We start from the raw sequence: 24,212 nt of genomic DNA, 5'->3' as shown, positions 1-24,212 counted from the left end.
ACACACAGAAACATTGTTTTCCAACAGGCTTCAAAGCAGCTGATTGGGAATATAGAGCAAATTAGATTTTGGCATTATTGCACCACTAAGACAAACCTGGAAAAATGTGTAGGCATATGAACGTGCCTTGTAAACTAAAGTGCTAGACAAATAAATGAGTTATTGTTTTTAATTAGGAAGCATAACAGAAAATATTAGCTCCTTTATCTTTCAAGAAAAGTAATTAAGATTGGGAAGGGGGTAACACTGAGACAGAAAAGTCTTTTAACAGCTCACGCCAATTGCTTGTCTTTCCCTGGCAGAGGAGGGGAAGCTCAGGATTCTGGTGGGAGTTTTGGGATTTAGAGCTGGGTGGGAGAGGGTCCAGGGGCCAAAGACCATGGTGACAAGAAGGGCCCCAAAGATGGTGTGCAAAGTGGGAGCAGAGAAGATCCTTCAGAAATGGGTCTGAACAGGGTCACTCCAAAGGGGCGGGCAAACTTCAGAAAAGTGGAGAGCAGACTTTCCCTGAGGCACCTCCTCAGGGGTGTGGTACTTCTCAAGAGTGAAGATGATTAAGAAAATATGAGACCCTGGCTCGGCGCCTATAGCTCAGCGGCTAGGGCGTGGGCCACAAACACCAGAACTGGCGAGTTCAGACCTGGCCTGGGCCTGCTGAACAACAATGACAACTACAACAACAACAAAAATATCCGGGCATTGTGGCGAGTGCCTGTAGTCCCAGTTACTTGGGAGGCTGAGGCAAGAGAGTCGCTTAAACAAGAGGGACTTTGCCTAACAATTGCAATCAATGTAACCTGGCTTATTGTACCCTCAATGAATCCCCAACAATAAAAAAAAAAAAAAAAAAAGAGTGGCTTAAGCCCAGAGTTTGAGGTTGCTATGAGCTGTGACCCCGCAGCACTCTACCAAGGGCAACATAATAAGACTCTGTCTCAGGGGAGGGGGAGAAAAGAGAAGAAAATTCGAGTCCCTGAATTTAAATTCTGGCAGCAGAAATTAGAAATTAGACCCTGATTCCAGCACCCAGTACACAGTATAGCAGCAAAGGTCTGGCCTCACACGCTGTGAACCCGGATGAACTGGGTTCATTCAGACTCTGCCACTTTCATGCTGGGAAAGCTAGTTAAATTCTACCCATCTCTGTTTGTTCATCTGTAAACAAGTTGTCATCTGGAGATTCATTAGATCGCTTGTGTGAGAGTGTGCAGGTATGAAGTGCTTGACACAAATAATGTTAGCTGTTATTATTGCAGGAACATTTCAGTGATGTCATCAATGGGGTTGATGGTGACATAGATGAGAGTGGAATGGGTGACAGAATGACACAGACATGGATATAAACCCGAGGTTTCCAGCTTCATTAATCAAGGTGAGGAAGCACAAAGGAAAAACTGGTTTGGAGGAAAGAGAGAAAATGAAGAATTTAATAGAGATGTGTCGAGCTTTGGGTAACTGACCTGGTCATTTGGGAAGCTGTTAGAAATAAGGCTCTGGGCTTAGGTGAGTTCAAGGCTCTCACTTTGAACATGAGTATTGTAAAGTAATGCACAATCTTAGGAAGAACTTCAAAATGATAATTCCATGTGGCTATGTAAGGTTTCCCAGGAAAAAGAGAGAAAGTCGTTAGAGACAGAACTGGAGGGTGTTTCTAGATGTTTATACTTTTCTCCTTTACTAATTACTAAATTACTACACGATCTTGGGGGCAGAAATTGGATGCCATAGGTAGGTGTTAACATCTCTAGAATGATTATGCAAGATGATCAGATATGTGTGTGTTTGGCATTATCATTACTATTTTAGTTTTAAAATCTGCTTTTCCACATTAATGCCAGACTTGTTGAGTCTGCCTCCCACTGGTAACTAGGGCCTGTGGATTTAAAAACACAACAAATAAACAAACGAATGCCAGGATTGATTAAATTAAGAATACTTCCCTTCTGAGGAAAGGGCATAAACATTTGTGCCTGATTTTGTGGACTTCTGATTCTGGCTGTTCACAGAGGATTTGGTTTGCTGCTGCTGCTGTTGTTTTTTTGTTTGTCTGTGTTTTGGTTTTGTTTTGTCTGCTTCCTTCCTTCTCCACTTTAGTGTGTGATCTGAGTAGGCAAGGTTCCTAGAAAAGTGATCCACCCACAATAGCTACAGCTGTGTCTTCTCTTGTTGATATAATGTAGATAGGGCAGATGAATGCCCACTACATTAACTGTTTCAATCTACTGAGATTAGAATAATAGTCTAAAAATTTTCCCATGTGCTCTGGTTTAAGTCTGTCTTTCTGAAGCTTCTACTAAAAATATTTTAACACTATTAATATAGTCATTTAATGAGGGATCAGTAGAAAATAAACCAGCTATCTCTAAATATTTTTTAGAATTATCCCATAATATTAAAAAGATTTTTCAAAGAAACCATAGACATTAATAAGCTAGAATTACTCTCCTTTTGATACACCTGTGCAGGCTAGAGCTGTCATTTGTAAAAACATTAAAAGATTTTATGTAACATAGTAACAATAGTAATAGCAAAATATGTAGTGTTTATAATGTTCCAGGTTCTGTTTTAGGTACTTTACATGTAGCTCACTTATTTCCATTAAAGAAAAATCTAAGGTACAATAAAATTTTAAAGAGTAAGAAGTAATTCATGGATTGAGGAATACCAGACCAATAGAACTTTCCAGTCCAATTTTTCTGCCACTCACATACTCCCCAGCTCTTATTTCATTTTGGACAGGAGGTTGGTGGATTACTTATAATTATCCTATAGTTTTTAGGGAAAAAACGTAAATATGAACATATATAAATACTGATGATTTTGTTATCTATTTTAGGTTACATGAAATAATTGAAGTGTTTTTGTTTGTTTTGTTTTTATTTTTCTGAGTGTGATTCTTGTTGTAATCTCCGGGATGCAGCCCAGGCTTCCTCTCGCAGGTCTCCCGGCAGAACGTGGTTTCTCTCCTTCCACCCTTCTCATTTCTTCTGCTGCAAAACACTCAACTCTTTGTTGATTTTTTTTCAGGTTTGCATTAGAAGTACATCTTCCCATTCAGCCTGGCCTTAGTGTCAGGAGATGATGGTCTTCCCCTCTTTCTTGAGTTTCTGTTCATTACATTGCTCACAGGCTGAGGGAGGAGATTTCTCCTGTAGGGAAGGTGTGTCTGCATTTTTTTCTCCAGTGAAGCAGGCAAACAAACACAACCACAAAAAAAAAGGGGGGGGGTGCATGTGGCTCAACGGGTAGGGCGCCGGCCCCATATACCCAGGGTGGTGGGTCTGAACCCGGCCCTGGCCAAACTGCAACAACAACAACAAAAAAAAAATAGCCAGGCGTTGTGACAGGTGCCTGTAATCCCAGCTACTCAGGAGGCTGAGGCAAGAGAATCGCCTAACCCCAAGAGCTGGAGGTTGCTGTGAGTTGTGACGCCACAGCACTCTACCAAGGGCGACAAAGTGAGCCTCTGTCTCTAAAAAAAAAAAAAAAAAAAAAAGTCTGATGTCTTCTGACATAGGATCAGAAAGGGTATTCCAATGTCAGAATATCAGAAGAAAGAATGTAATTGGAAATGAGGAAGTAAAATAAGGAAATACGATTGGTTTACAATTACATATTTACTGTTTGAGGGGTATATTGTTGGAAAGTTCCAAGTCACATAATTATGTTAGTTAGTTGCTTATGAATGATTAGCTGAGGTTATGTTTTATTTCTGGCTAACATAAGCATTTACCAGAAATGACCCAAGTTAAGTTTCACTTGTATTTGCAGTTATGATTCAAGTCAGGTTTTGCTTATATTTGTAATGGAAGCTAAATTAAGTCTGTTTTTAAGGTCTAACGAGTTTTGTTTTCTAAGGAATTTTTCAAGCCCACTTCCTATGTTAATTTCACTTTAACACCCCCTTCTGATCATCCTTTCTGAACGTCCTTTCTGAAAGTTGAGAGGGTGACCAAACGGTATAACTTGCTGTCAGTTACCACTGTTGACGTGGTCCTCAGGACCTAAAGTCAAGTAGGTGTTATCATCATCAAAGGATGCCGGGGCATAGAGTCACAAGGCTGTGAGAGGAAGTAGGTAGTCAATGCCGCCTCCTCTGAGGTGCTGAGCCTGACAGCACCATTCCCCAAGAGCCAGACTGAGCCTTCCAGGGCTGCTGACAGCCCTTGAGGGGATGCAGGGCCCCAGGGGAGCAAACATAATGACTAAACAGAATAACACCCAGAAACTGAAAATCCCCCTTCGTGAGGACTTCCAGAAGCCATGGAGTAACCAGCTGAATGGAGGAGCAGTGTTTATCCAATGTAAAATGTGTATTTGTTCTTTAATGTTCTCAAAATTTGGGGCAATTATTTGTTAACACAACAATAAAAAAAAAAATCCAACTTTTTTTTTAAACCAATTAGCAGCTGTTGAGCTCCTCCCTGTTGAGCAGCTAACTTATCAAGAATTCTTTCATTTTGGAGGACCACGGAGGCCAAATTAGTCATCTCAGATTGTACTTCTTGAAAAGAAAAAATGAAATTTGGAAACCCCTTTGTATGATTGGGTTTTAGAGGCCATGGCAGATTTTTCTATGAGGGCTCACTATGAGTGCATGTGACCCTATGAGTGCATGTGACCCTAAGTCAAGGATTTCAGTAGCACTTAATGAGTCATATTTGGTCATTTGGGGTAAGAGATAGCCCCAACCCCAGTGTCCAGATGATTTAGGTGGAAATTCTTTATATATTTTGTTATTACACAAGATGAATAATCCAGTATTACTGAAAGAAAATGTCAATTTGAATCCCATTACTCACCACGTGGGAGTAATAGGAATGTCCTGGCTATTTTTTATCTGGATCTGTACATTGCCAGGTTCAATGATTCTGGTTTAAATTGGAGTAGTAACAAAAAATAAATTTTATGAATTTAATAAGTAGCCCATGCATACTATCACTGTACAAGGATGATTGGTTTTCTTTTCAAACATGTCTTGAGTATTGGTCTACCCAATAGACAAAACTAGTATGTATTTTAGGGCAGCGCCTGTGGCTCAGTCGGTAAGGCGCCGGCCCCATATACCGAGGGTGACGAGTTCAAACCCGGCCCCGGCCAAACTGCAACCAAAAAATAGCCGGGCGTTGTGGCGGGCGCCTGTAGTCCCAGCTGCTCGGGAGGCTGAGGCCAGAGAATCGCTTAAGCCCAGGAGTTGGAGGTTGCTGTGAGCTGTGTGAGGCCACAGCACACTCTACCGAGGGCCATAAAGTGAGACTCTGTCTCTACAAAAAAAAAAAAAAAAAAAAAAAACTAGTATGTATTTTATATAGTAGAACCATAAAAGCATTCCCTTTGCTTTTACTGTCTTTATTGAAACAGTATCTAGTTTTAGTGAATTTTCTAATGATATGGCCCCAGGGTATTATGGTCATATTTTAATTTTATATCTGTGTCATTATATGTAAGAGTCCACTCTCAATAATCTGTGTTAAACATAGAGTTTGATTACTGAGAGGGTCTGGAATAGTCCCCAGAGTGGACTCACTTTCATTAAGGTTTTCTATGCAGAAGGATAAATAAGCTGCTATAAAATCAATAGTGGTATAAGCTGTCCCTTTGCTTGTATAGTTTCTTTCTGCTGTAAAATTCATCAATCATAAATATCAACTGAACTGCTGAGGGAAGGATACAAAGCCTTTTTATAAAGCCATTTTACTAATTTGCTCACCCAGGTGTGCATGGAAACAGGTTTTAATATTAGCTGTGATTTTTCCCATTCATCCAGAAATTCATCATAGGCAGCAACGGCTTTGCTTAGTGAAGGTGGCTATACATTGAACAGTGGACTTTGGAAGATTATCCAATTTGAGTGGTGAATGTCCCTAACAAAAGTAAAAACTTGAACATTTTGTGTTAAACACAAAACAAAAACAAGCCGTAGTCAATGAAAAAGAGGTAGATGGAGTCTTCGTTTGAGGGTAAAGCTGTCTACCACATCTTGCCTTCTACTTCTAGAGAAGGCTTTTCTGGGGCTATTCCTAAATTCAAGTCACCTGTAGTTTGACAGCTCCAGCAATGTAAGGGAGCTCTCTTCAGCTGCAACACATAGACCCGAGTTCCAAGACACTGAATTTTTGCTGCAGTCTGAACAGAAAGAAGAACCTGGTATGGTCCCTTTTAGTGAGACTCAAGGGCAATTTTCTCTCCTGTTGTTTCCAAAAGACCCACTTTCCAGGTTCTAAGTCAATGTTTTTCTTCCTTTTTTTAATCTCGCGGCACACTTGAACCTGTAGTTAAACTTCCGCAGCACAGTTAAACTATGTTGATCCAAAAAAAGAGAAAATATACAAATACTGTGCTTCAAACTTCTTTTGAAAATAATTTAATTAATGATTTTAAAAATTTTTCATGGCACATCTAAGATCCTCCTACAGCACACTGGTTGAAAATCACTGTTCTAAGTTATGGTAGATAAGCCACGGAAGGCTTCCTTTGCCTGGTGGAAATGTACTTTGGCAAAAAGCATCAATGTCTTGAAGTATTGGGTCGTAGCAGAGCTAATAAGTGCAGAAGATACAGGAGGTTCTGTCCTCAAAGGCATATGTTTTCTAGTAATTATGTTATAAGAAGTCAATTTTTGTTTTCCCATAGAAGTTAATCTAATTTCCATTAAGGGCACTGATAATGCGTAAAACTTTTGGCAAAGCCCCAACCAACTCTGTTAATTTAACTGATTTTTAATTTCAAGATACCAACTGTCATTTTAACCTTTTTAAAGGACAGAGGATAATAAAGGCAATGGTAGTGCCATCGGGTTTATAAAATCTTATTTGTTTGATAACATGTCCAGTACAGTGAATTATCTTATCAGTGGAGACGGCATCAGCTTTTCTACAAGGGAAAGCCTCAATCTGTTTTGAAAACAGACTATCACAAAAATATTTTGATATCCCATTGAGGGTAGCAATTGAATGAGATCCATCTGTTTAAATGGTCCAGCAGCTGGTGGAAATATACCACTTGAAACCTTAAGGTTCTTTCTGGCATTATAGGTTTGGCAAGCCAGACACTTGTTATAAACCATTTTTGTCATTTTAGAACAATCACTCCACCAGTACCTTTTATAATTTGAACCATATTATCTTCACCATGATGAGTAGTGAAGTGCAGAGCCTTGAGGAGTGGCACTTTTAGGGGCTCAGGAAGGACCAGGTAGCCATCTAGGCTCTTGATGAATACTCGTATAGCAGGAAATTTGCATTTATTTATTTATTTATTTATTTTTGAGACAGAGTCTCACTTTGTTACTCTTAGCAATCTCAAACTCCTGGGCTCAAGAAATCCTCTTGCTTCAGCCTCCCAAGTAGCTAGACCTATAGATCTTTGTCACCACACCCAGCTAGTTTTTCTATATTTAGTAGAGATGGGGTCTTGCTCTTTCTCAGGATGGTCTGGAACTCCTGAGCTCAGGACATCCACCTGCCTCAGCCTTTCAGAGTGCTAGGATTACAGGTGTGAGCCCTGTGCCCAGGTAAATTTGCATTCTTTTAGACCATTTTTGCTGCTGGAGTTCAGGGGCACAATGTTGTTTGTTAAGCAAATTATCATAGGTAATTTGACTTGAATTGACTTCATGGAGTTCATTCAGACTGCATATTTTAAAAAGTTCAGTGCCCGTTGACTAAGCAGAAATCCTGCTAAATCCTTGGTATTTAGATTTAGTTTTATAAGTATGAACTTTAATTTAATTTACTTTTTTTTTACATTGGAAATTAGGAGTTGTTTGTTGAATCATAAAATGATCTTATGTAGTGCTGAAAATTCTGTAATGAAGTGAGTCCATCTCTGTATCTTTATATACACTTAGTTTAATACATAATATGTATTTTATAAAATATATTGATATCAAGATAAAACAGAAGCAATTAAAACAATAGAACATAGTAAATGATGTAACGTAAGGGATCCAAGTTCAGTATTACACATTTATTTAGCAACCTAAAGTATGCCTTCAAGGAAGGCTGAGGGATCTACTTAGAAACCTCCTGTAGTTTCTGGCATATCAACCCTCTAAACCACACACAGTGCCTGTGCCCTATTTTTAGAGATTTCCAGCTTTTCACGTTTCTCATATTTTTTCAAATGTTTCTGAAGCAGTCCATTAAGACAGTTTGGAAATGGTAAAATATTTGACCTAAAATATTTCAGCAATACATCTTAAAATTTAAATTTTCATAGACAGAAAGCAACTAACCTTACTGATTAAAAAAAAAAGTCCAGAATCTTTGGTAGCCAATGACCAGACAGGCATCACATCAGGGAACCATACTCTTCCCAGGTATTTGGAGACTTATGTGTGAATTTCATCTAGGATATAGTCTTCATCAGGTATCAAAACTTCCTCCATTATAGACAGCTGAGTTAGCTTTCTCCCACACAGTCTGACAAACTCAATGAGTGCACTGCCGCTAACATCACATTCGCTCAGGCCCAAAGCTGTTATGTTTTTACAGTGTTCAGCAACACACATCAGTTCATTATTAAGACGCCGAAAGCCATTAGCACAAACCACTAACTCAACAAGTCTTGGGCAATTAAGATCTATCCATCCAAAATACAGATGAGTAACAGGGGTTTCTTCTTTGAAGAATGTCTCAAATTCCTCTTCATATAAAAAGAAGTACATAGCAACATTAACTCTAGGGGACTGTGTAATAAGTGCATCCCAACTATTTTTTTTAAGAGAAGGAAATTCAACCTGTCCAGGATTTTCACTCACAACATCAATTTAAAGATGTTCATGGTTAACATGAGTCTCACTTTAAAGTGCTAGGAGAATTTCTTCACTTAGAATGTAATAATTCAATGCCAATTCTCCAAGGCCTTGACAATAATCAGCTACACAAAGGATTCCATCAGATGAAACATGAGGACAGCTACTTGTTTTTAGGAGTTTTAGAGTGTCTCTGTCATTAGCCACAAGAATCTTCAATGAAGGATCATCCACTGGCGTGTCTTCAATTTTGATTGACGATAATGATTTTGAGTTGACAAAAACAACCGTAAGCACTAACACAAAATGAGACTTTGACACGTTCATAAAACTCAGCTTGGCTGTTGAAATCAACCCCAAGGTGTGGTTTGAACAGTTTACCAACAGAGAAAGTATATCACAGGCAGCTTCTGCTGACTTCATACTACTATGAGCCTTAAAGCTGATGTATTGGAGATGGGAAGCATGCTTTTTAATAATTTGCTGAATGAGATCAGGATGAGCGGACTTAGAACATGAAGTAGCTGACCGGTTCAGCTCAAATTTGAACTTTCTCCAAAGGTCAGTAATATGAAAGACTTCATTCCATCTTCTACATACAGAAGATGCACAGGCCCAGTCTGTTAAAGGAAGACACTGGAAAATCTGTAATGCTACATGGGAGGCAAATAGAACAGTATACTCATGAGTCCGGTTGAAAGAAGAGTAGAACCCAAGTTTTGGCTGTTTTGTTGGTGGTGAAGATGGGACAATTTTATTTGCAACAGACAAATTTTTCCTCTTCATTCTTCAAATGCAATGAAATTTTTTTAATATGTAAATATTTGTCTTGTGATTCACTCTGTATGGTGTGAAACATCATGAGATCCAGAGGTCAAACTGGGTGTTCAACAGGAAGATGACTGGGTATCCAGTTGAAGGCTTCAGGTAAGTACAATTTTTAAAGGACAGGATATTATGAGTTTGTCAGTATCTAGGCAATCTGGTACTCCATCCAGAACACCAACAGATTATATGTGTAGAACCCAGAGAATCCAAACTTGTACCTTTCTCTCAAAATGGGAGTACCAGTACCAGTACTTGTACCTTTCTCCCAACACCCAGTTTGACCTCTGGATCTCAGTACAGAGTCCAGACCTAGTCTAGAAACTAGTGCACTAGACTAGACCCATTCCAGTCTCTGCCCAACACTCAGTCTGACCTTTGCATCCAATCAGAAATAAAATGGCTCAATAAACTCAAATAGCTGATTAGGATGCAAACTGTAGAACTCAGAATTCAAGAGGGATCTACAGATGCAAGAAGAAAGCAGTGAGCTCAATGGGCTCAGTGGGCACCTTGCATCTTGTTCCTCAGTATTCCTGGGTGCCATGGGATCCCAGGAAGAGTCTTCTTTGAATCCCATTTCTGACACCAAAATGTTAAATAAAAAATCTAAGTCTTGTTTTTAAAAGTTTATTTAAGAAGCAATTCATGAGTTCCAAAGCACCAGACCAGCAGAGGTTCAGCATCCCAGTGACAGAGTCAGCGGGCAGCCTTGAGTGAGGAATGCAGAAACAAAATAAGAAAACCTGATTGGTGTACAGTTTCAGACATATTTTTTCTTGGCTATCTTGTTATAAAGTCCCTACACGTAATTATATCTTAGTTGGTTGTTTATGATTAGCTGGGTTAAGTTTTTGTCGGCCCAGGATGCCGTGTCTCTGGCCCTGGCCCACTCAACTGTCTGGACGTGGCTGCTGTGCCAGCTTATTTGGGGTGGGTCTTGTCCAGGTCTCAGGTGCTGAAGCACCTTAGAAGTCACAGTCAGTATTAGTAGGAGCGAGCATCTCAGCAGCAATCTCAGCAGCAGTCTTAGTTAGGGAGTGCCAATCAGCTGTCCTCCGAGCAAGAAGCAGAGCCAACAGAGGGAGCCCGGCTAACTTCTCTCGAAGCTACTTATAGAAGTGATCCCATGGTCACCTCTGCCACAGGTGTGGAGACTGCTAACCAATGAGGTACATACTTTAGTGCTCTCGTGAGTCTCACTAACTAGAGCCAATGATGTTAAATCCCTTCCCCAATCCCTTATTGCCAAAGTATTTCTCACAGGTGCTGCCTACAAGTTTTATTTTTATCTAACATAATCCTTTGTCAGAAATACCCACAAGTTAAGTTTAGTTTATATTTCCAATATATCCCAAGTCAGGTGTCACGTATATTTGAAATGTAAGCTAAATTCAGGCTATTTTAAAGGCCTAACTTGTATTGTTTGCTCAAGAACTTTTCTGGCCTGGTTTTCATTTTAATTTTACTGTGACATTTATCCCAACAATTTTATGAAGTACGTACTATTATTATATACATTTCACAGATGACACAGATGAGGGAACTGACACACAGACCTTTTAAATAACTTGATCAAGGTTATTTAGCTCAGAAATGTCAAAGCCAGGACTCAAGTCAGAATATCTCCAAAATACATACTCTTAACTATTACAGTATTAACTCTTTCAAGAGAATACTTTTGAAACCCAGGGAAGTAACATTAGAAGAGATTATTAGCCTTTTCTTTACACATCGATGTATAGTTTCACTTGTTACAACAAGTATGTTTCACTTCTAATCTGAAGGTTACCATGTAAGATAAAATATTCTGTTGGCACTTTGCATAAAAGGGTATCCTTTTGATGGTCAAAAATCATATGAAAGGATGCTCAACTTGATTAAACATAAAAGAAATGCAAACCGAATCTACAATGAGATATCTCTGTATACATGCTAAATAACTAAAATAGAATAGAAAAATAATACTAATTTTGGAGATAACAAACGGAAACTGTTACTGTGAAATAACTGAGATTCCTATAGATTACTGGTGGGAGTATAAATTGATGCAACCCATTGTAGAAAACTATTTGTCAGTAGCTATTGAAGCTAAACATACTCATCCACCAAGATGAAGCAATTCCACTCCTAGACATGTACCCATCAGAAATATATACATATGTATTTTCAACAAAAGACATGTTTAAGAATATTTATTGCAGCACTATTGATAATAGCCACAAACTGGAAATAACCTAAATGTTCATCAACAGCTGAGTGGATAAATAAAGTGTGGTATAATAATAAAATTAAATACCAAATTGCATTGAGAAGGACTATCTATCATCGTGTGCAACACATGGATAAATCTAATAAATACAATGACCAGAGAAGCTGGATGCGTACACATACACACAAAATTATACACAGTATGATTTCATTTATATAAAGAAACAAGCAAAACTAATATAGAGCATTTGAAGTCAGGGGACTGGTTACTTTTGGTGGGGAGTAGTGAGTGAAAGGGAACGTTCTGGTTTATGAGGTGTGTTCATACTGTGAAAATTCATTGGGCTGAACGCAGGATTGATGCATTTTCCTGTGTGTGTTATACCTCAATAAAAAAAAAAAATTCTTAAAGGATACATTGTTTTGGCGTTAACACAAGAAAAGTACCTCGAAATGACATTACTCATACGATCATGAAATGCTACTCAGTCCTGAACCGGTTCCTTTTGAGGGTCACCAGAGGGTTTATCTCTAGAAGCATATTTGAAAAGTGATCAATGGCTCCAACCTAGATTTTCTGTTAACAAAGGTACCTGGCAGAGAGCTAAAAGCCACTGAATCTTCCAAGACAAATTTTAAATGATTGCACTTAGAAGAAACAAAAAATTGTAGTGTGCTGCTAAAGAAGAGAATATTGTCTTCAACTTGGCAGAGATTAAAGAAAAAACTTTTTTTTGTTTTCTTAGCTATTCTAGATAGTAACACTGTAAGGCAGGACCTCCTATTCTTTGATTCAAATACCAACTCTCATAGACACTACGGTTGAATCTTACAATGGTGGACTACATACATATTTCAGTCATCCCTCCCACAACAAATCCATAGAAATGACAAGAACAGTACTTTAGCGGATCAACTGAAGAGGGAAACTTAATTACAAGCAAAAAAAAAAAAAAAAAAAAAAAAATCATTCTGGAAGGTGGGCACAACACAAAGAGGGTGTTCTCTCAAAAGTGTTTCTTCCCAGAAGAATTATACACCTCAAGCTCTTAGAAGCAGTGTAGCCATTTGTTCAGGCAGCAATAAAACAACTAGCATAGACTGGGTGGCTTAAACAACAAAACTTTATGTCTCACAGTTCTAGAGGCCAAGAGCAAGGTTCCAGCAGATCCAGCGTCCGCTGAGGGACAGCCGCTTCAGTCTTCCCATGGGATCCCCACTTGACAGACAGCAGGGACCTGTCTGGTTCTTCTCCGGGCACTGATCCTATCATGAGGGCTCTACGTTTATAACCTCATTACTTCCCAAAGGCCCCACCTCCAAATTCCACCACTTTGGGGATTAGAGGCTTTAAACTATGAATTTGGGGAGAACACAAACATTCGGGTCATAGTAGGGAACAGTGTGCCGTTGTAGGGTAGAGGGGAGGGACCAGGAGGAAAGCTGAGTGTGGAATGAACTGTGGGTGTGGGAGGCAGGGAATAAGGGAGAACAGGACTTTGGCCTACTTCCTCTTTGGGAGTGCAGCGAATCCCAGTTATTTCCCTGAGAAAAGGGGGAAGATATCCCATGAGTGTAGTTGCTGCTGAAGAGGTTTGAAGCCAGTGGCACAGGTTGGCAGCAGTTCCTGCAGGAGAAAATTGAGAAATAACAGATAACAGGATTGTGCAGCAGTGTTGAGAACCCACAAGCACCATGAATTCATCACCACTATTCTGAACTTATGTGAATTTTTCTTTTCTAGTAGCACTTAGTACCTTGGGATAGTAGCAGGAAAAAAAAAAAAATGACTTACGGTGTTTTTCCAGAGCTGGGGTTTTGCCAGGAGGGTTAAACACAAGACGGGCTCTAGAGAGGTGAGGGTGCTGGCGAGGTGGTGATCCAGGTGATCAACAGATGATCTAAGCCAGCTTATTAGGCTGAGACAAGGCTTTGATTCGGGGCGTATCAAAGGACATGGAGGTTGGAATAGAGAACAACTGAGACAGAAGGATAGGAGGTTGTATGAGAAACACAGGTGTCTGTTGAACTTGAATAGCCTGGAGAGACAGACATGGGTGAGTGGCAATTTAGAAATGAGGAGGATAATTCATTCCAAGGAAAAAGAATCACACGTGTAAAGATGGAGCAAAGGGGAACAGCGAGAATTTCCATGTAATTAGATCACACACTTCATGGAGGGAAGGGTGGAGACGGAAAGGTACATTAAGCCAGATTGTGAAGAACCGGAGGTGTTTGGGCAGCGTCTCTGGTCAGAGGCCGGGAGCCAACAGACACTCTCAGGCCGGGGGTGAGTCCCATGGCTGGAGTGGGGCACGTTGTGCCTTTACCGACCTGCTCAGAGCCAGCAGACATTCTCAGGCCGGGGGGCGAGTCCCATGGCTGGAATGGGGCACGTTGTGCCTGTACCGAGCTGCTCCATGGAGGTGAAACTGCGGGCCACGCTCTGTTGGCCAAGCTGTGCACCCTGCTCTGTGGCTGTTGTACAAGACAAAGAGGATCTTTGCTGTAATTCTTCACCCCCTCAAGAGGGGTACCCTTTTCCAGCTTCTTCCCGAGGGTGCAGTTCTCCCTGATAAGCAGCGGCTGTGTGCCAGCTCCTCTGGCTGTGGTGCAGGAGATGACCCAGAATGAGGACACACAGTGAACTCTGGGAGAAGAACAGTTTCCAGCATGACAAAAATATGACCAAAGGCAGCTAAGAAAAAAGAGGCAGGGCCAGGGCCAGAAGTGAGCTCTGTAGTGGAAATAACACCAGCGCTAACGGACACAGGGATGGTGGGAAAGGCAGCAGTTGAAGATGGCTTCGTTATATTCTCCACGGGGCTCCTAGAAGAAAACCTGACCACAATGAAAGCTCGCTTAGCATTTCTCAGATGAAAAAAAATAGAGCTGCAAGGAACACAAATATTTTCAAGGGAAAGATACACCGAGTGCTGGGGTGGGATCCATAGGAACTCAACAGAAAAAGGACCTTCAGTCATCTCAAGCCTCCTAAACTTGGAGGGAGCCATAGCATTCAGAGAACTCACCTAAAAATTTAGTTACTCGCGTGCAGAGGTTTTCAGTCTTGGCTGAACACTTGAATCATTTCAGAAGCATTTTAAAATTCCACTGCCCACAATGGATCAATTAACTCAGAAACCCTGGGGATGGGACCCAGGCCTGGACATAGCCTGCCAAGGTGATTCCAACATACAGCCAAGTCTTCTCACTGAACTTTGCAAGCCCTGTTCTAGATTTCTAGACATGATCATTAGTACAAAGCAGACAAATTCCTAAGTCAAAGACAGGCAGAATAGTTTAACCTACTTGACCATTTTGTCACAATGAATTCTCCATTTCTTATGAAATCTCTTTACCTAGTGACCAGTTCTTCAAAATTAATTCCTACATGTCGGCAAAAGATTAAAAATTTCAAGAAATCCATTATATGGTTTCCTGGTTTTAGGGAACTGAATCCTGGGCACTATGTAGTTTGAAAAGTTGGAGACATTTAAAAATAACAACTTTAAGAGCACATAATGCACAGGCTGGGAATTATTTTAAAACCGTCCATTTGTTGCTACACTTTATATGTGTGTCAGGGGTCAAAAAGACCAAATGCTAGGAATCCTGAAAGAACTAAAAGCAGACCTTCCATCCTGAAATCCCATTACAAGGTATCTACCTAGAAGAAAAAAAAATGATTTTACCACAAGGACCTTGGCACCAGAATGTTTACGGCGGCTGAATTCGCAATCGCCAAGACCTCAAATTAACCCAAGTGCCCATCAACCCATGAATGGATTAACAAACTTTGGCAAATGTATACCATGAGTACTAAGAAAAGACGGAGACTTTACATCTTTTGTGTTTACCTGGATGAAGTTGAAACACATTCTTCTTAATAAACTATCTTAAGAATGGGGGGGAGTACCCCAAGTATTTAATACTAATATGAAACCAATATATAAACAAACCTACACTAAAGAAAAACACAAGTATAACCTAGCGAGGGAGGAGGGGAGAGGACAGCTGGCTGATCTTACCTAACCTGCATAATGTGGGGGTGTTCAGCACGTCCCCGGGGTGAAGGGCTCAACTAAAACTTTAACTTAACCTTAGAAATGAAAACAGTGTAACCTAAACAATTATGCCCTCATATCCATCTGAAAGTTTTTTTTAAAACATCAAATACTATTAAAAAAATAAAAAGAAACATTTAAAAATAATTTAATCTGGCCAGGCACGGTGGCTCACACCTGTAAATCTAGCACTCTGGGAGGTTGAGGCGGGTGGATGGCCTAAGCTCAGGAATTTACACCAGCCTGAGCAAGAGCGAGATTCTGTCTCTTTGAAAAAATTGAAAAACTAGCTGGTGTTGGGTGGTGCCTGTGGCTCAAAGGGGTAGGGCATGGGCCCCATATGCCGGAGGTGGCAGGTTCAAACCCAGCCCCGGCCAAAAACTGAAAAAAAAAAAAAGAAACTAGCTGGTGTTGTGGTGGGCATCTGTAGTCCCAGTTGCTAGGTAGCTGAGGCAAGATCCCTTAAGCCCAAAAGTTTGAGGTTGCTGGGAGCTATGACTGGGTGGCAGAGTAAGACCTGGGTGAGGGGCTCTTCTACAAATGGAACTTTATCCTGGAAGTGAGAACAATGTAACCTAGATATTGTACCCTCATATTAATTTGAATAAAGAATAAAATAAAATAAAAGTAATCATCAGAATGAGAATATTTTGTAAACAGTAGAAAGGTTGTTTGAAAAGAAAAAAAGTGGAGGGCAGCACCTGTGACTCAAAGGAGTAGGGCGCCAGCCCCATATGCCAAAGGTGGTGGGTTCAAATCCAGCCCCGGCCAAAAACTGCAAAAAAAAAGAAAGAAAATAAGTGGAAGACACCCAAGCAGGTAGAGACGGGGGTTCCAGGCCTGGGCTTGCTTGCTGCGTGCTGTCATGCGCCCTCATCAAGCTCACTTCCTCATCTGGGGTGACAGCCTCGCCCCAGCAGGGCTGGTCCTCTCTAGCACCCAGTCTCTCACTCTGTCATTTTCAACTCAAGGCTGAGCAAGCCAAAAACCCTTTAAGCCTTGCCTTTCTTGATATGAAAGCCAGAAGAGCATTGCCCATTACAGGTGGATTTGAGGACCCATCCCAGGCCATAGTTGTATTTTACTGATCCACATAGATAAGAATTTTCCAGTAAAGATTTAGAGACTTTGATAGTAATTTAACAATCTCTGTTGAATCCCATAATTAAAGAGGTTTGTACTTGGCATGCCTTTGTATTTTTTTCCATTTCCAATAATCATATTTTATTATATTTTATAAAAGCATAAGTCCATAGCAAATTAGAATTTTTTTTAAATTGGTCTCTCACCATGGATAGTTTGAGGCACGCTGAGAACTCAAGGACTATGTTTACATGTTAATATCAATGCAGATGTGCACACTAGGGGAAAAGCTGAATGCAAAAATTATTTTTACCTTGCCTGCTTCGAATTTTATTTTAAAGGCCCATTTCACTTGAGCTTAGATTGTTGCTATTAAAAGTTATTTTCCGCTATATACTTATAAACTGCTAGTAGCTCTTTAAAAGAAAATAGCCTGTACATATGTTAGAAAACAGGTGGTAAAGGTTTGGTTTAGTCATAGCAGCTCATCTTCTAAGAGAAGCCACACTATAATACATCAGGTAACCCACAAAGGTTGTTAATTTCTGATGGGAAAGGTAGGTACTTTTGTTTTTAAGAAGAGAATTGTTGCTCCCTTCTGATTGGTAACAGCTAATTATAGGGTTTCAAATTATTATTATTATTTTACATTAATGTACACCACTATGATTTAATTAAAAAAAAAAGAATTGGTATAGAGGGAGGGTACTTGGTGGGACCACATGTAGGGTGCATCTTACAAGGGTACATGTGAAATTTACTAGGGGTAGAATATGTCTTAACACAATAACTAAGAAAATGCCATGAAGACTATGTTAACAAGTTCGATGAAAACATTTCAATTGTATATAAAACCAGCACATTGTACCCCATGATTACATTAATGTACACAGCTATGATTTAATAAAAAAAATTGGTAGAGGGAGGGGAGGATGGGTGGAGGGAGGGTAATTGGTGGGACCACACCTAGGGTGCGTCTTATAAGGGTACATGTGAAATTTACTAGGTGTAGAATATAAATGTCTTAATACAATAACCAAGAAAATGCCATGAAGGCTATGTTAACCAGTTTGATGAAAATATTTCAAATTGCATACAAAAGCAGTACATCGTACCCATAATTGTATCAATGTACACAGCTATGATTTATTAAAAAAGAAAAAAATTGGTATACGTTTGGCACCTACGGCTCAGTGGCTACAGCGCCAGCCATATACACCAGAGCTGGTGGGTTCCAATTCAGCCCAGGGCTGCCAATGACAACTACAACCAAAAAATAGCCAGGCCTTGTGGCGGACGCCTGTAGTCACAGCTACTTGGGAAGCTGAGGCAAGAGAATCGCTTAAGCTCAAGAGTTTGAGGTGGCTGTGAGCTATGATGCCTGAAACACTCTACCCAAGGCAACAGCTTGAGACTGTCTCAAAAACATAAATAAAAAGAACTGGTATAGAATAGCTTTATGCAAATGTTTAAGGAAGAATGTGGCTCACACCTGTAATTCTAGTACTCTGGGAGGACAGAGGTGGAAGGATTGCCTGAGCTTTTAAGACCAGCCTGAGCAAGTGACCTCATCTCTACTATAGTCTCCTGCCAGGTGTCATGGCAGGAGACTATAGTCCCAGTTACTGGAGTGAGCCCAGGAATTTGAGGTTGTTGTGAGCTAGGCTGACACCACACCACTCTAGCCTGGGTCAATGGGCAACAGAGACTCTGTCTCCAAAAACAAAAACAAAAAAAAGAAACCACTTTAAATTCAATTATAATAAACTGAAAAAGTGAAACTTTCTATTAAGCATGTCAAGAACTTGGTAGCTAGGGGCATTTCTATCATTGCAGAAAGTTCTACAGGACAGTGTTGTGTTAGGTCTTCTGGGGGAGGGGCAACTCAGTACCTTAAACACAAGGTCTCACAAATTTATTACTGCACCAGCTTATTAGGGAATAGCACATAAACGAAGGGAAAACTCATTTTCCCAATGAAGTGTGGCAAATGTCCAACTGATGACATTTTCAGCTTGATATGGTAAGATGATGACAGTGACCGTGATTCAGCATAAGTACATGCCATCTCACGTGCAATTTCTTACAGACCCAGCTTGGTTCTTCTCCAGTGTCTCCTCTTCAAGTTGTACCTGATTTTATTACCAGTTTTCATTCTAATCCACTGCGGAATGGGATGATTTTGTTTTTGTTTCTTGGCCAAAAACCGCTTGATTCTGAAAGTCTTATGAGAGGACATGGCGACAAACGAGACTGCTCACACTCACCACAGTGGAGAAGAGCAAGAGAAAGGGGGGGTTTCAAATTATTAACATAGAGATTCCTTTGTTTAAATACAAGGAAGGTTAATTTAAATACAAGGAGGTTAATTTCCCCCAGATCATGTAGCTAGTGAATAGGAAAGTCCAGATACCTTGGGACAGTAGTACCAGGTTTGCCTGTGCCCTTTCTGCTGTCCAAGGCTCCTCCTCTGTAAAAAGTATCCCAGTGGGAACAGAGAGTGAACGCTTCTCTAAGCTTCACTTCCAGGACCTGAAATAGGGTAACAAACCTTAGACGATGTAGACAGCTTATAAATCTCCTTAACATGCAAATGCCCCTGTTCTATTTAGAGCTTTCTGTGGATAAACAAGATCAACATTTGTTCCAAACAACTTTGTACATCATGCAGAAAAATGTCAGAGAGACAATCAGCGCTCTCCACCCTAGCTGTCTTGAGACTAGGTCAATCTAGATTATTAATAAACATGCCCCCAAAGCAAATCACCTTGACCCTTTTAGGAAGTAAGTGTGATGTCAAGGAAAAATAAATAAATAATAATAAGTGACCATTCCTGAGAAATGTCAAGTCTTTGCAGAGATCACAGTCACCCTGAGGAACCCAGAAACTGCACTGATCTGTATAAGACATGATTGCTCAACAAACAGGACAGAAATATTTGTAAGAAACATTGAAATTGTTTCTCAATTATTTGACTCTCTTATCTAGACAATTCCAGAAATGTCCGGATTCTTTTTAATATGGATAATACAAAATTTTTTAGTCTATATTATTGGCATTGTTTAGTTTTCATTTAAGAGTACAGCATTTACATGGCTTCATTATTATTCACTAACAGATATTAAAATTAACAGCAGGCTGGCCATGGTGGCTCACGCCTATAATCTCAGCACTCTGGGAGGACGAGGTGGGTGGATCACCTGAGCTCAGGAGTTCAAGACCAACCTCAGCAAGAACGAGACTCTATCTCTACCAAAAATAGAAAAACTAGCCAGTCATTGTGGTGAGTTCCTATAGTCCCAGCTACTCAAGAAGCTGAGGCAAAGGATCACTTGAGCCCAAGAGTTTGAGGTTGCTATGAGCTGTGATGCCACGGATCCCAAAAAAATAAATAAATGAAATGAAATAAAAATAAAATTAAATAAACAGCAATTTGGGGGGTCACCATACTCTGAAACAATAAACAGAAATTTTATTGTCTTTACACATACTTCTGACCTTTTTTATTTATTATTAATTTATTTTTATGAGACAGAGTCTTACTCTGTCACCTCACAGCAACCTCAAACTCTTGGACAATCCCCTGGCCTCAGCCTCCTGAATAGCTACAGGCACCCACCACAATGCCCAGCAAGTTTTCTTTTTTCCTTTTATTTTTATTTATTTATTCATTTATTTTGTTATTGTTAAATCATAGCTGTGTACATTTGTGCAATCAAGGGGTACAATGTGCTGGTTTCATATACAATCTGAAATATTCTCATCAAACTATTCAACGTAGCCTTCATGGCATTTTCTTAGTTCTTGTATGTAGACATTTGTATTCTGCATTTAGTAGGTTTCACCTGTACCCATTCTAAGATGCACCATAGCATCATACCCTCCCTACACAATGACTTCCCCCCTCCCTGCCCCTCCCTTGGTCCTTTCCCCATATTCTTGTGCTATAGTTGGGTTATAGCCTTCATATGAAAGCTATAAATTAGCTTCATAGTAGGGCTGAGTACATTGGATACTTTTTCTTCCATTCTTGAGGTACTTTGCTAATAAGAATATGTTCCAGCTCCATCCATGTAAGCATGAAAGAAGTAAAGTGTCCATCTTTCTTCAAGGCTGCATAATATTCCATGGTATACATGTACCACAATTTGCTAGTCCATTTGTGGGTCGATGGGCACTTGGGCTTCTTCCATGACTTAGCAATTATGAATTGGGCTGCAATAAACATTCTGGTACAGATGTCTTTGTTATACTGTGATTTTTGGTCTTCTGGGTATATACCTAGTAAAGGAATTATAGGATCCAATGGCAGATCTATTTTTAGATTTCTAAGTATTCTCCAAACATCCTTCCAAAAGGAACGTGTTTGTGTGCATTCCCACCAGCAGTGTAGAAGTGTGTCCTTTTCTCCACATCCACACCAACATCTCTGATTTTGGGATTTTGTTATGTGGGCTATTCTTACTGGGGTTAGGTGATATCTCAAAGTAGTTTTGATTTCCATTTCTCTGATGATTAAGGATGATGAGCTTTTAATCATGTGTTTGTAGATCGTGCATCTATCTTCTTTAGAGAAGTTTCTCTTCAAGTCCTTTGCCCACCCTGAGATGGGATCACTCGTTCTTTTCTTGCTAATATGTTTGAGTTATCTGTGGATTCTGGTTATTAAACCTTTATCAGAGGTATAACCTGCAAATATTTTCTCCCATTCTGAGGGCTGTCTGTTTGCTTTACTTGCTATGTTCTTGGCTGTGCAGAAGCTTTTTAGTTCGATCAGGTCCCAGTAGTGTATTTTTGAATCTGCTTCAATTGCCTGGGGAGTCCTCCTCATAAAATATTCGCCCAGGCCGATTCCTTCAAGAGTTTTCCCTGCACTTTCATCAAGTATTTTTATAGTTTCATGCCTTATGTTTAAATCTTTTAGCCACTGAGAGTCTATCTTAGTTAATGGTGAAAGGTGTGGGTCCAGTTTCAGTCTTTTACAGATCCCAGCCAGTTCTCCCAGCACCATTTGTTAAATAGGGAATGTTTTCCCCACCGAATGTTTTTAATTGTCTTGTCAAAGAGCAAATAACAGTAAGTAGCTGGATTCATGTCTTGGTTCTCTGTTCTGTTCCAGACATTTACTACTCTGTTTTTGTGCCAGTAGCATGCTGTTTTGATCACTATTGATTTATAGTACAGTCTTGGGTCAGGTAGCATGATTCATCCTGCTTTGTTTTTATTTCTAAGTAAGTTTTGGCTATTCGAGGTTTTTTTCTGATTCCATATAAAATGAAGTATTATTTTTTCAAGATCTTTAAAATATGACAATGGAGCTTATATAGGAATTGCATTAAAATTATATATTGCTTTGGGTAGTATAGACATTTTAACAATGTTGATTCTTCCCAGCCATGAGCATGGTACGTTTTTCCATTCGTTAACATCTTCAGCTATTTCTTTTCTTAAAGTTTCATAGTTCTCTTTATAAAGATCTTTCATGTCCTTTGTTAGGTTAACTCCCAAATATTTCATCTTCTTTGGCACTACTGTGAAAGGAATAGAGTCCTTGACTGTTTTTTTGGCTTGGCTATTGTTGGTATATATAAAGGCTACAGATTTATGGGTGTTGATATTGTAGCCTGAGACATTGCTGTATTCCTTGATCACTTCTAAGAGTTTTTGAGTAGAATTCTAGTGTTTTCCAGATATACTATCATGTCATCTGTGAAGAGTGAAAGTTTGATCTCTTCTGACCCTATGTGAATATCCTTGATCGACTTTTCTTCCCTAATTGCAATGGCTAAAACTTCCATTACAATGTTAAAAAACAGTGGAGATAATGGGCAAACTTGCCTGGTCTAAGTGGAAATGATTTCAATTTAACTCCATTCAACACGATATTGGCTGTGGGTTTGCTGTAGATGGCCTCTATTAGTTTAAGAAATGTCCCTTCGGGCGGCGCCTGTGGCTCAGTCGGTAGGGCGCCGGCCCCATATGCTGAGGGTGGCGGGTTCGGACCTGGCCCCGGCCAAACTGCAACCAAAAAAATAGCCGGGCGTTGTGGCGGGCGCCTGTAGTCCCAGCTACTTGGGAGGCTGAGGCAGGAGAATCGCTTAGGCCCAGAAGTTGGAGGTTGCTGTGAGCCGTGTGAGGCCACGGCACTCTACCGAGGGCCATAAAGTGAAACTCTGTCTCTACAAAAAAAAAAAAAAAAAGAAATGTCCCTTCTATACCAATTTTCTTAAGTGTTCTGATCATAAGGGATACTGGATATTATCAAAAGCTTTTTCTGCATCAATTGAGAGAATCATATGGTCTTTATTGTTTAGTTTGTTTATGTGCTGAATTACATTTGTAGATTTACGTGTATTAAACCAGCTTTGAGAGCCTGGGATAAATCCCACTTGGTCAGGGTGTATAATTTTTTTGATGTGTTGTTGGATTCTGTTTGTTAGGATCTTATTGAGTATTTTTGCGTCAATATTTTTTAGTGATATTGGTCTATAATTTGCTTTTCTTGTTGGGTCTTTCCCTGGTTTAGGGGTCAAGGTGATGTTTACTTCATAAAATGTGTTGGGTAGTATTCCTTCCTTTTCTATATTTTGGAAGAGGTTTAGTAATATAGGTACTAGTTCTTCTTTAAAGGTTTGGTAGAATTCTGACGTAAAGCCATATCTGGTCCTGGGCTTTTCTTTTTAGGGAGATTTTCTATAGTTGATGCTATTTCAGAACTTGATATAGGCCTGTTCAACATTTCCACTTCGTTCTGGCTAAGTCTTGGTAAGAGGTGTACTTCCAAGTATTGGTCAATTTCTTTCAGATTTTCATATTTCTGAGAGTAATGTTTCTTGTAATATTCGTTAAGGATTTTTTGAATTTCTGAGAGGTGTGTTGTTATTTCATGTTTACCATTTCTGATTGATGAAATTAGAGATTTTACTCTTTTTTTCCTGGTTAAGTTGGCCACAAGTTTATCTATTTTATTGACCTTTTCACAAAACCAACTTGTGGATTTATTGATCTGTTGTATAATACTTTTGTTTTCAATTTCATTTAATTCTGCTCTGATTTTGGTTATTTCTTTTCTTCTGCTGGGTTTGGGGTTGGAATGTTCTTCCTTCTCCAGTTGCTTGAGATGTCCCATTAAGTTATTAACTTCCTCTCTTTCTGTTTTCTTGAGGAAGGATTTCAGTGCTATAAATTTCCCTCTTAGGACTGCCTTTGCAGTATCCCAGAGGTTCTGATAATTCATGTCTTCATTGTTTTTTTGTTCCAAAAATTTGGT

The 24,212-nt window shown here is 39.7% G+C and overlaps 2 protein-coding genes and 1 pseudogene across 4 annotated transcripts in view; 1 reads left to right on the top strand and 2 right to left on the bottom strand.

The window, feature by feature from the left end:
- The window catches only part of LGR5 (leucine rich repeat containing G protein-coupled receptor 5), a 159,288-nt gene that overhangs the window by 48,242 nt on the left and 86,834 nt on the right, over positions 1 to 24,212 (top strand). The window lies entirely within an intron of this gene.
- LOC128582612 (putative F-box/LRR-repeat protein 21) lies at positions 8,164 to 9,571 on the bottom strand (annotated as a pseudogene).
- Positions 18,666 to 19,311, bottom strand: LOC128582615 (60S ribosomal protein L39-like). The gene has a single exon (XM_053586675.1). It carries the CDS (start codon positions 19,178 to 19,180, stop codon positions 19,025 to 19,027), a length of 156 nt encoding a protein of 51 aa, XP_053442650.1. The 5' UTR covers positions 19,181 to 19,311; the 3' UTR covers positions 18,666 to 19,024.

This window comes from Nycticebus coucang, chromosome 3 (genome assembly GCF_027406575.1).
Source record: "Nycticebus coucang isolate mNycCou1 chromosome 3, mNycCou1.pri, whole genome shotgun sequence".
Taxonomy (NCBI): Eukaryota; Metazoa; Chordata; class Mammalia; order Primates; family Lorisidae; genus Nycticebus; species Nycticebus coucang.
The sequence above is the reverse complement of the archived record's forward strand: the minus strand, read 5'-3'. Positions and strand labels throughout refer to the sequence as shown.

Bases quoted from the DNA above. Each gene is read 5' to 3' on its own strand.
- LOC128582615 (XM_053586675.1), bottom strand. From the start codon at position 19,180: ATGTCCTCTCATAAGACTTTCAGAATCAAGCGGTTTTTGGCCAAGAAA.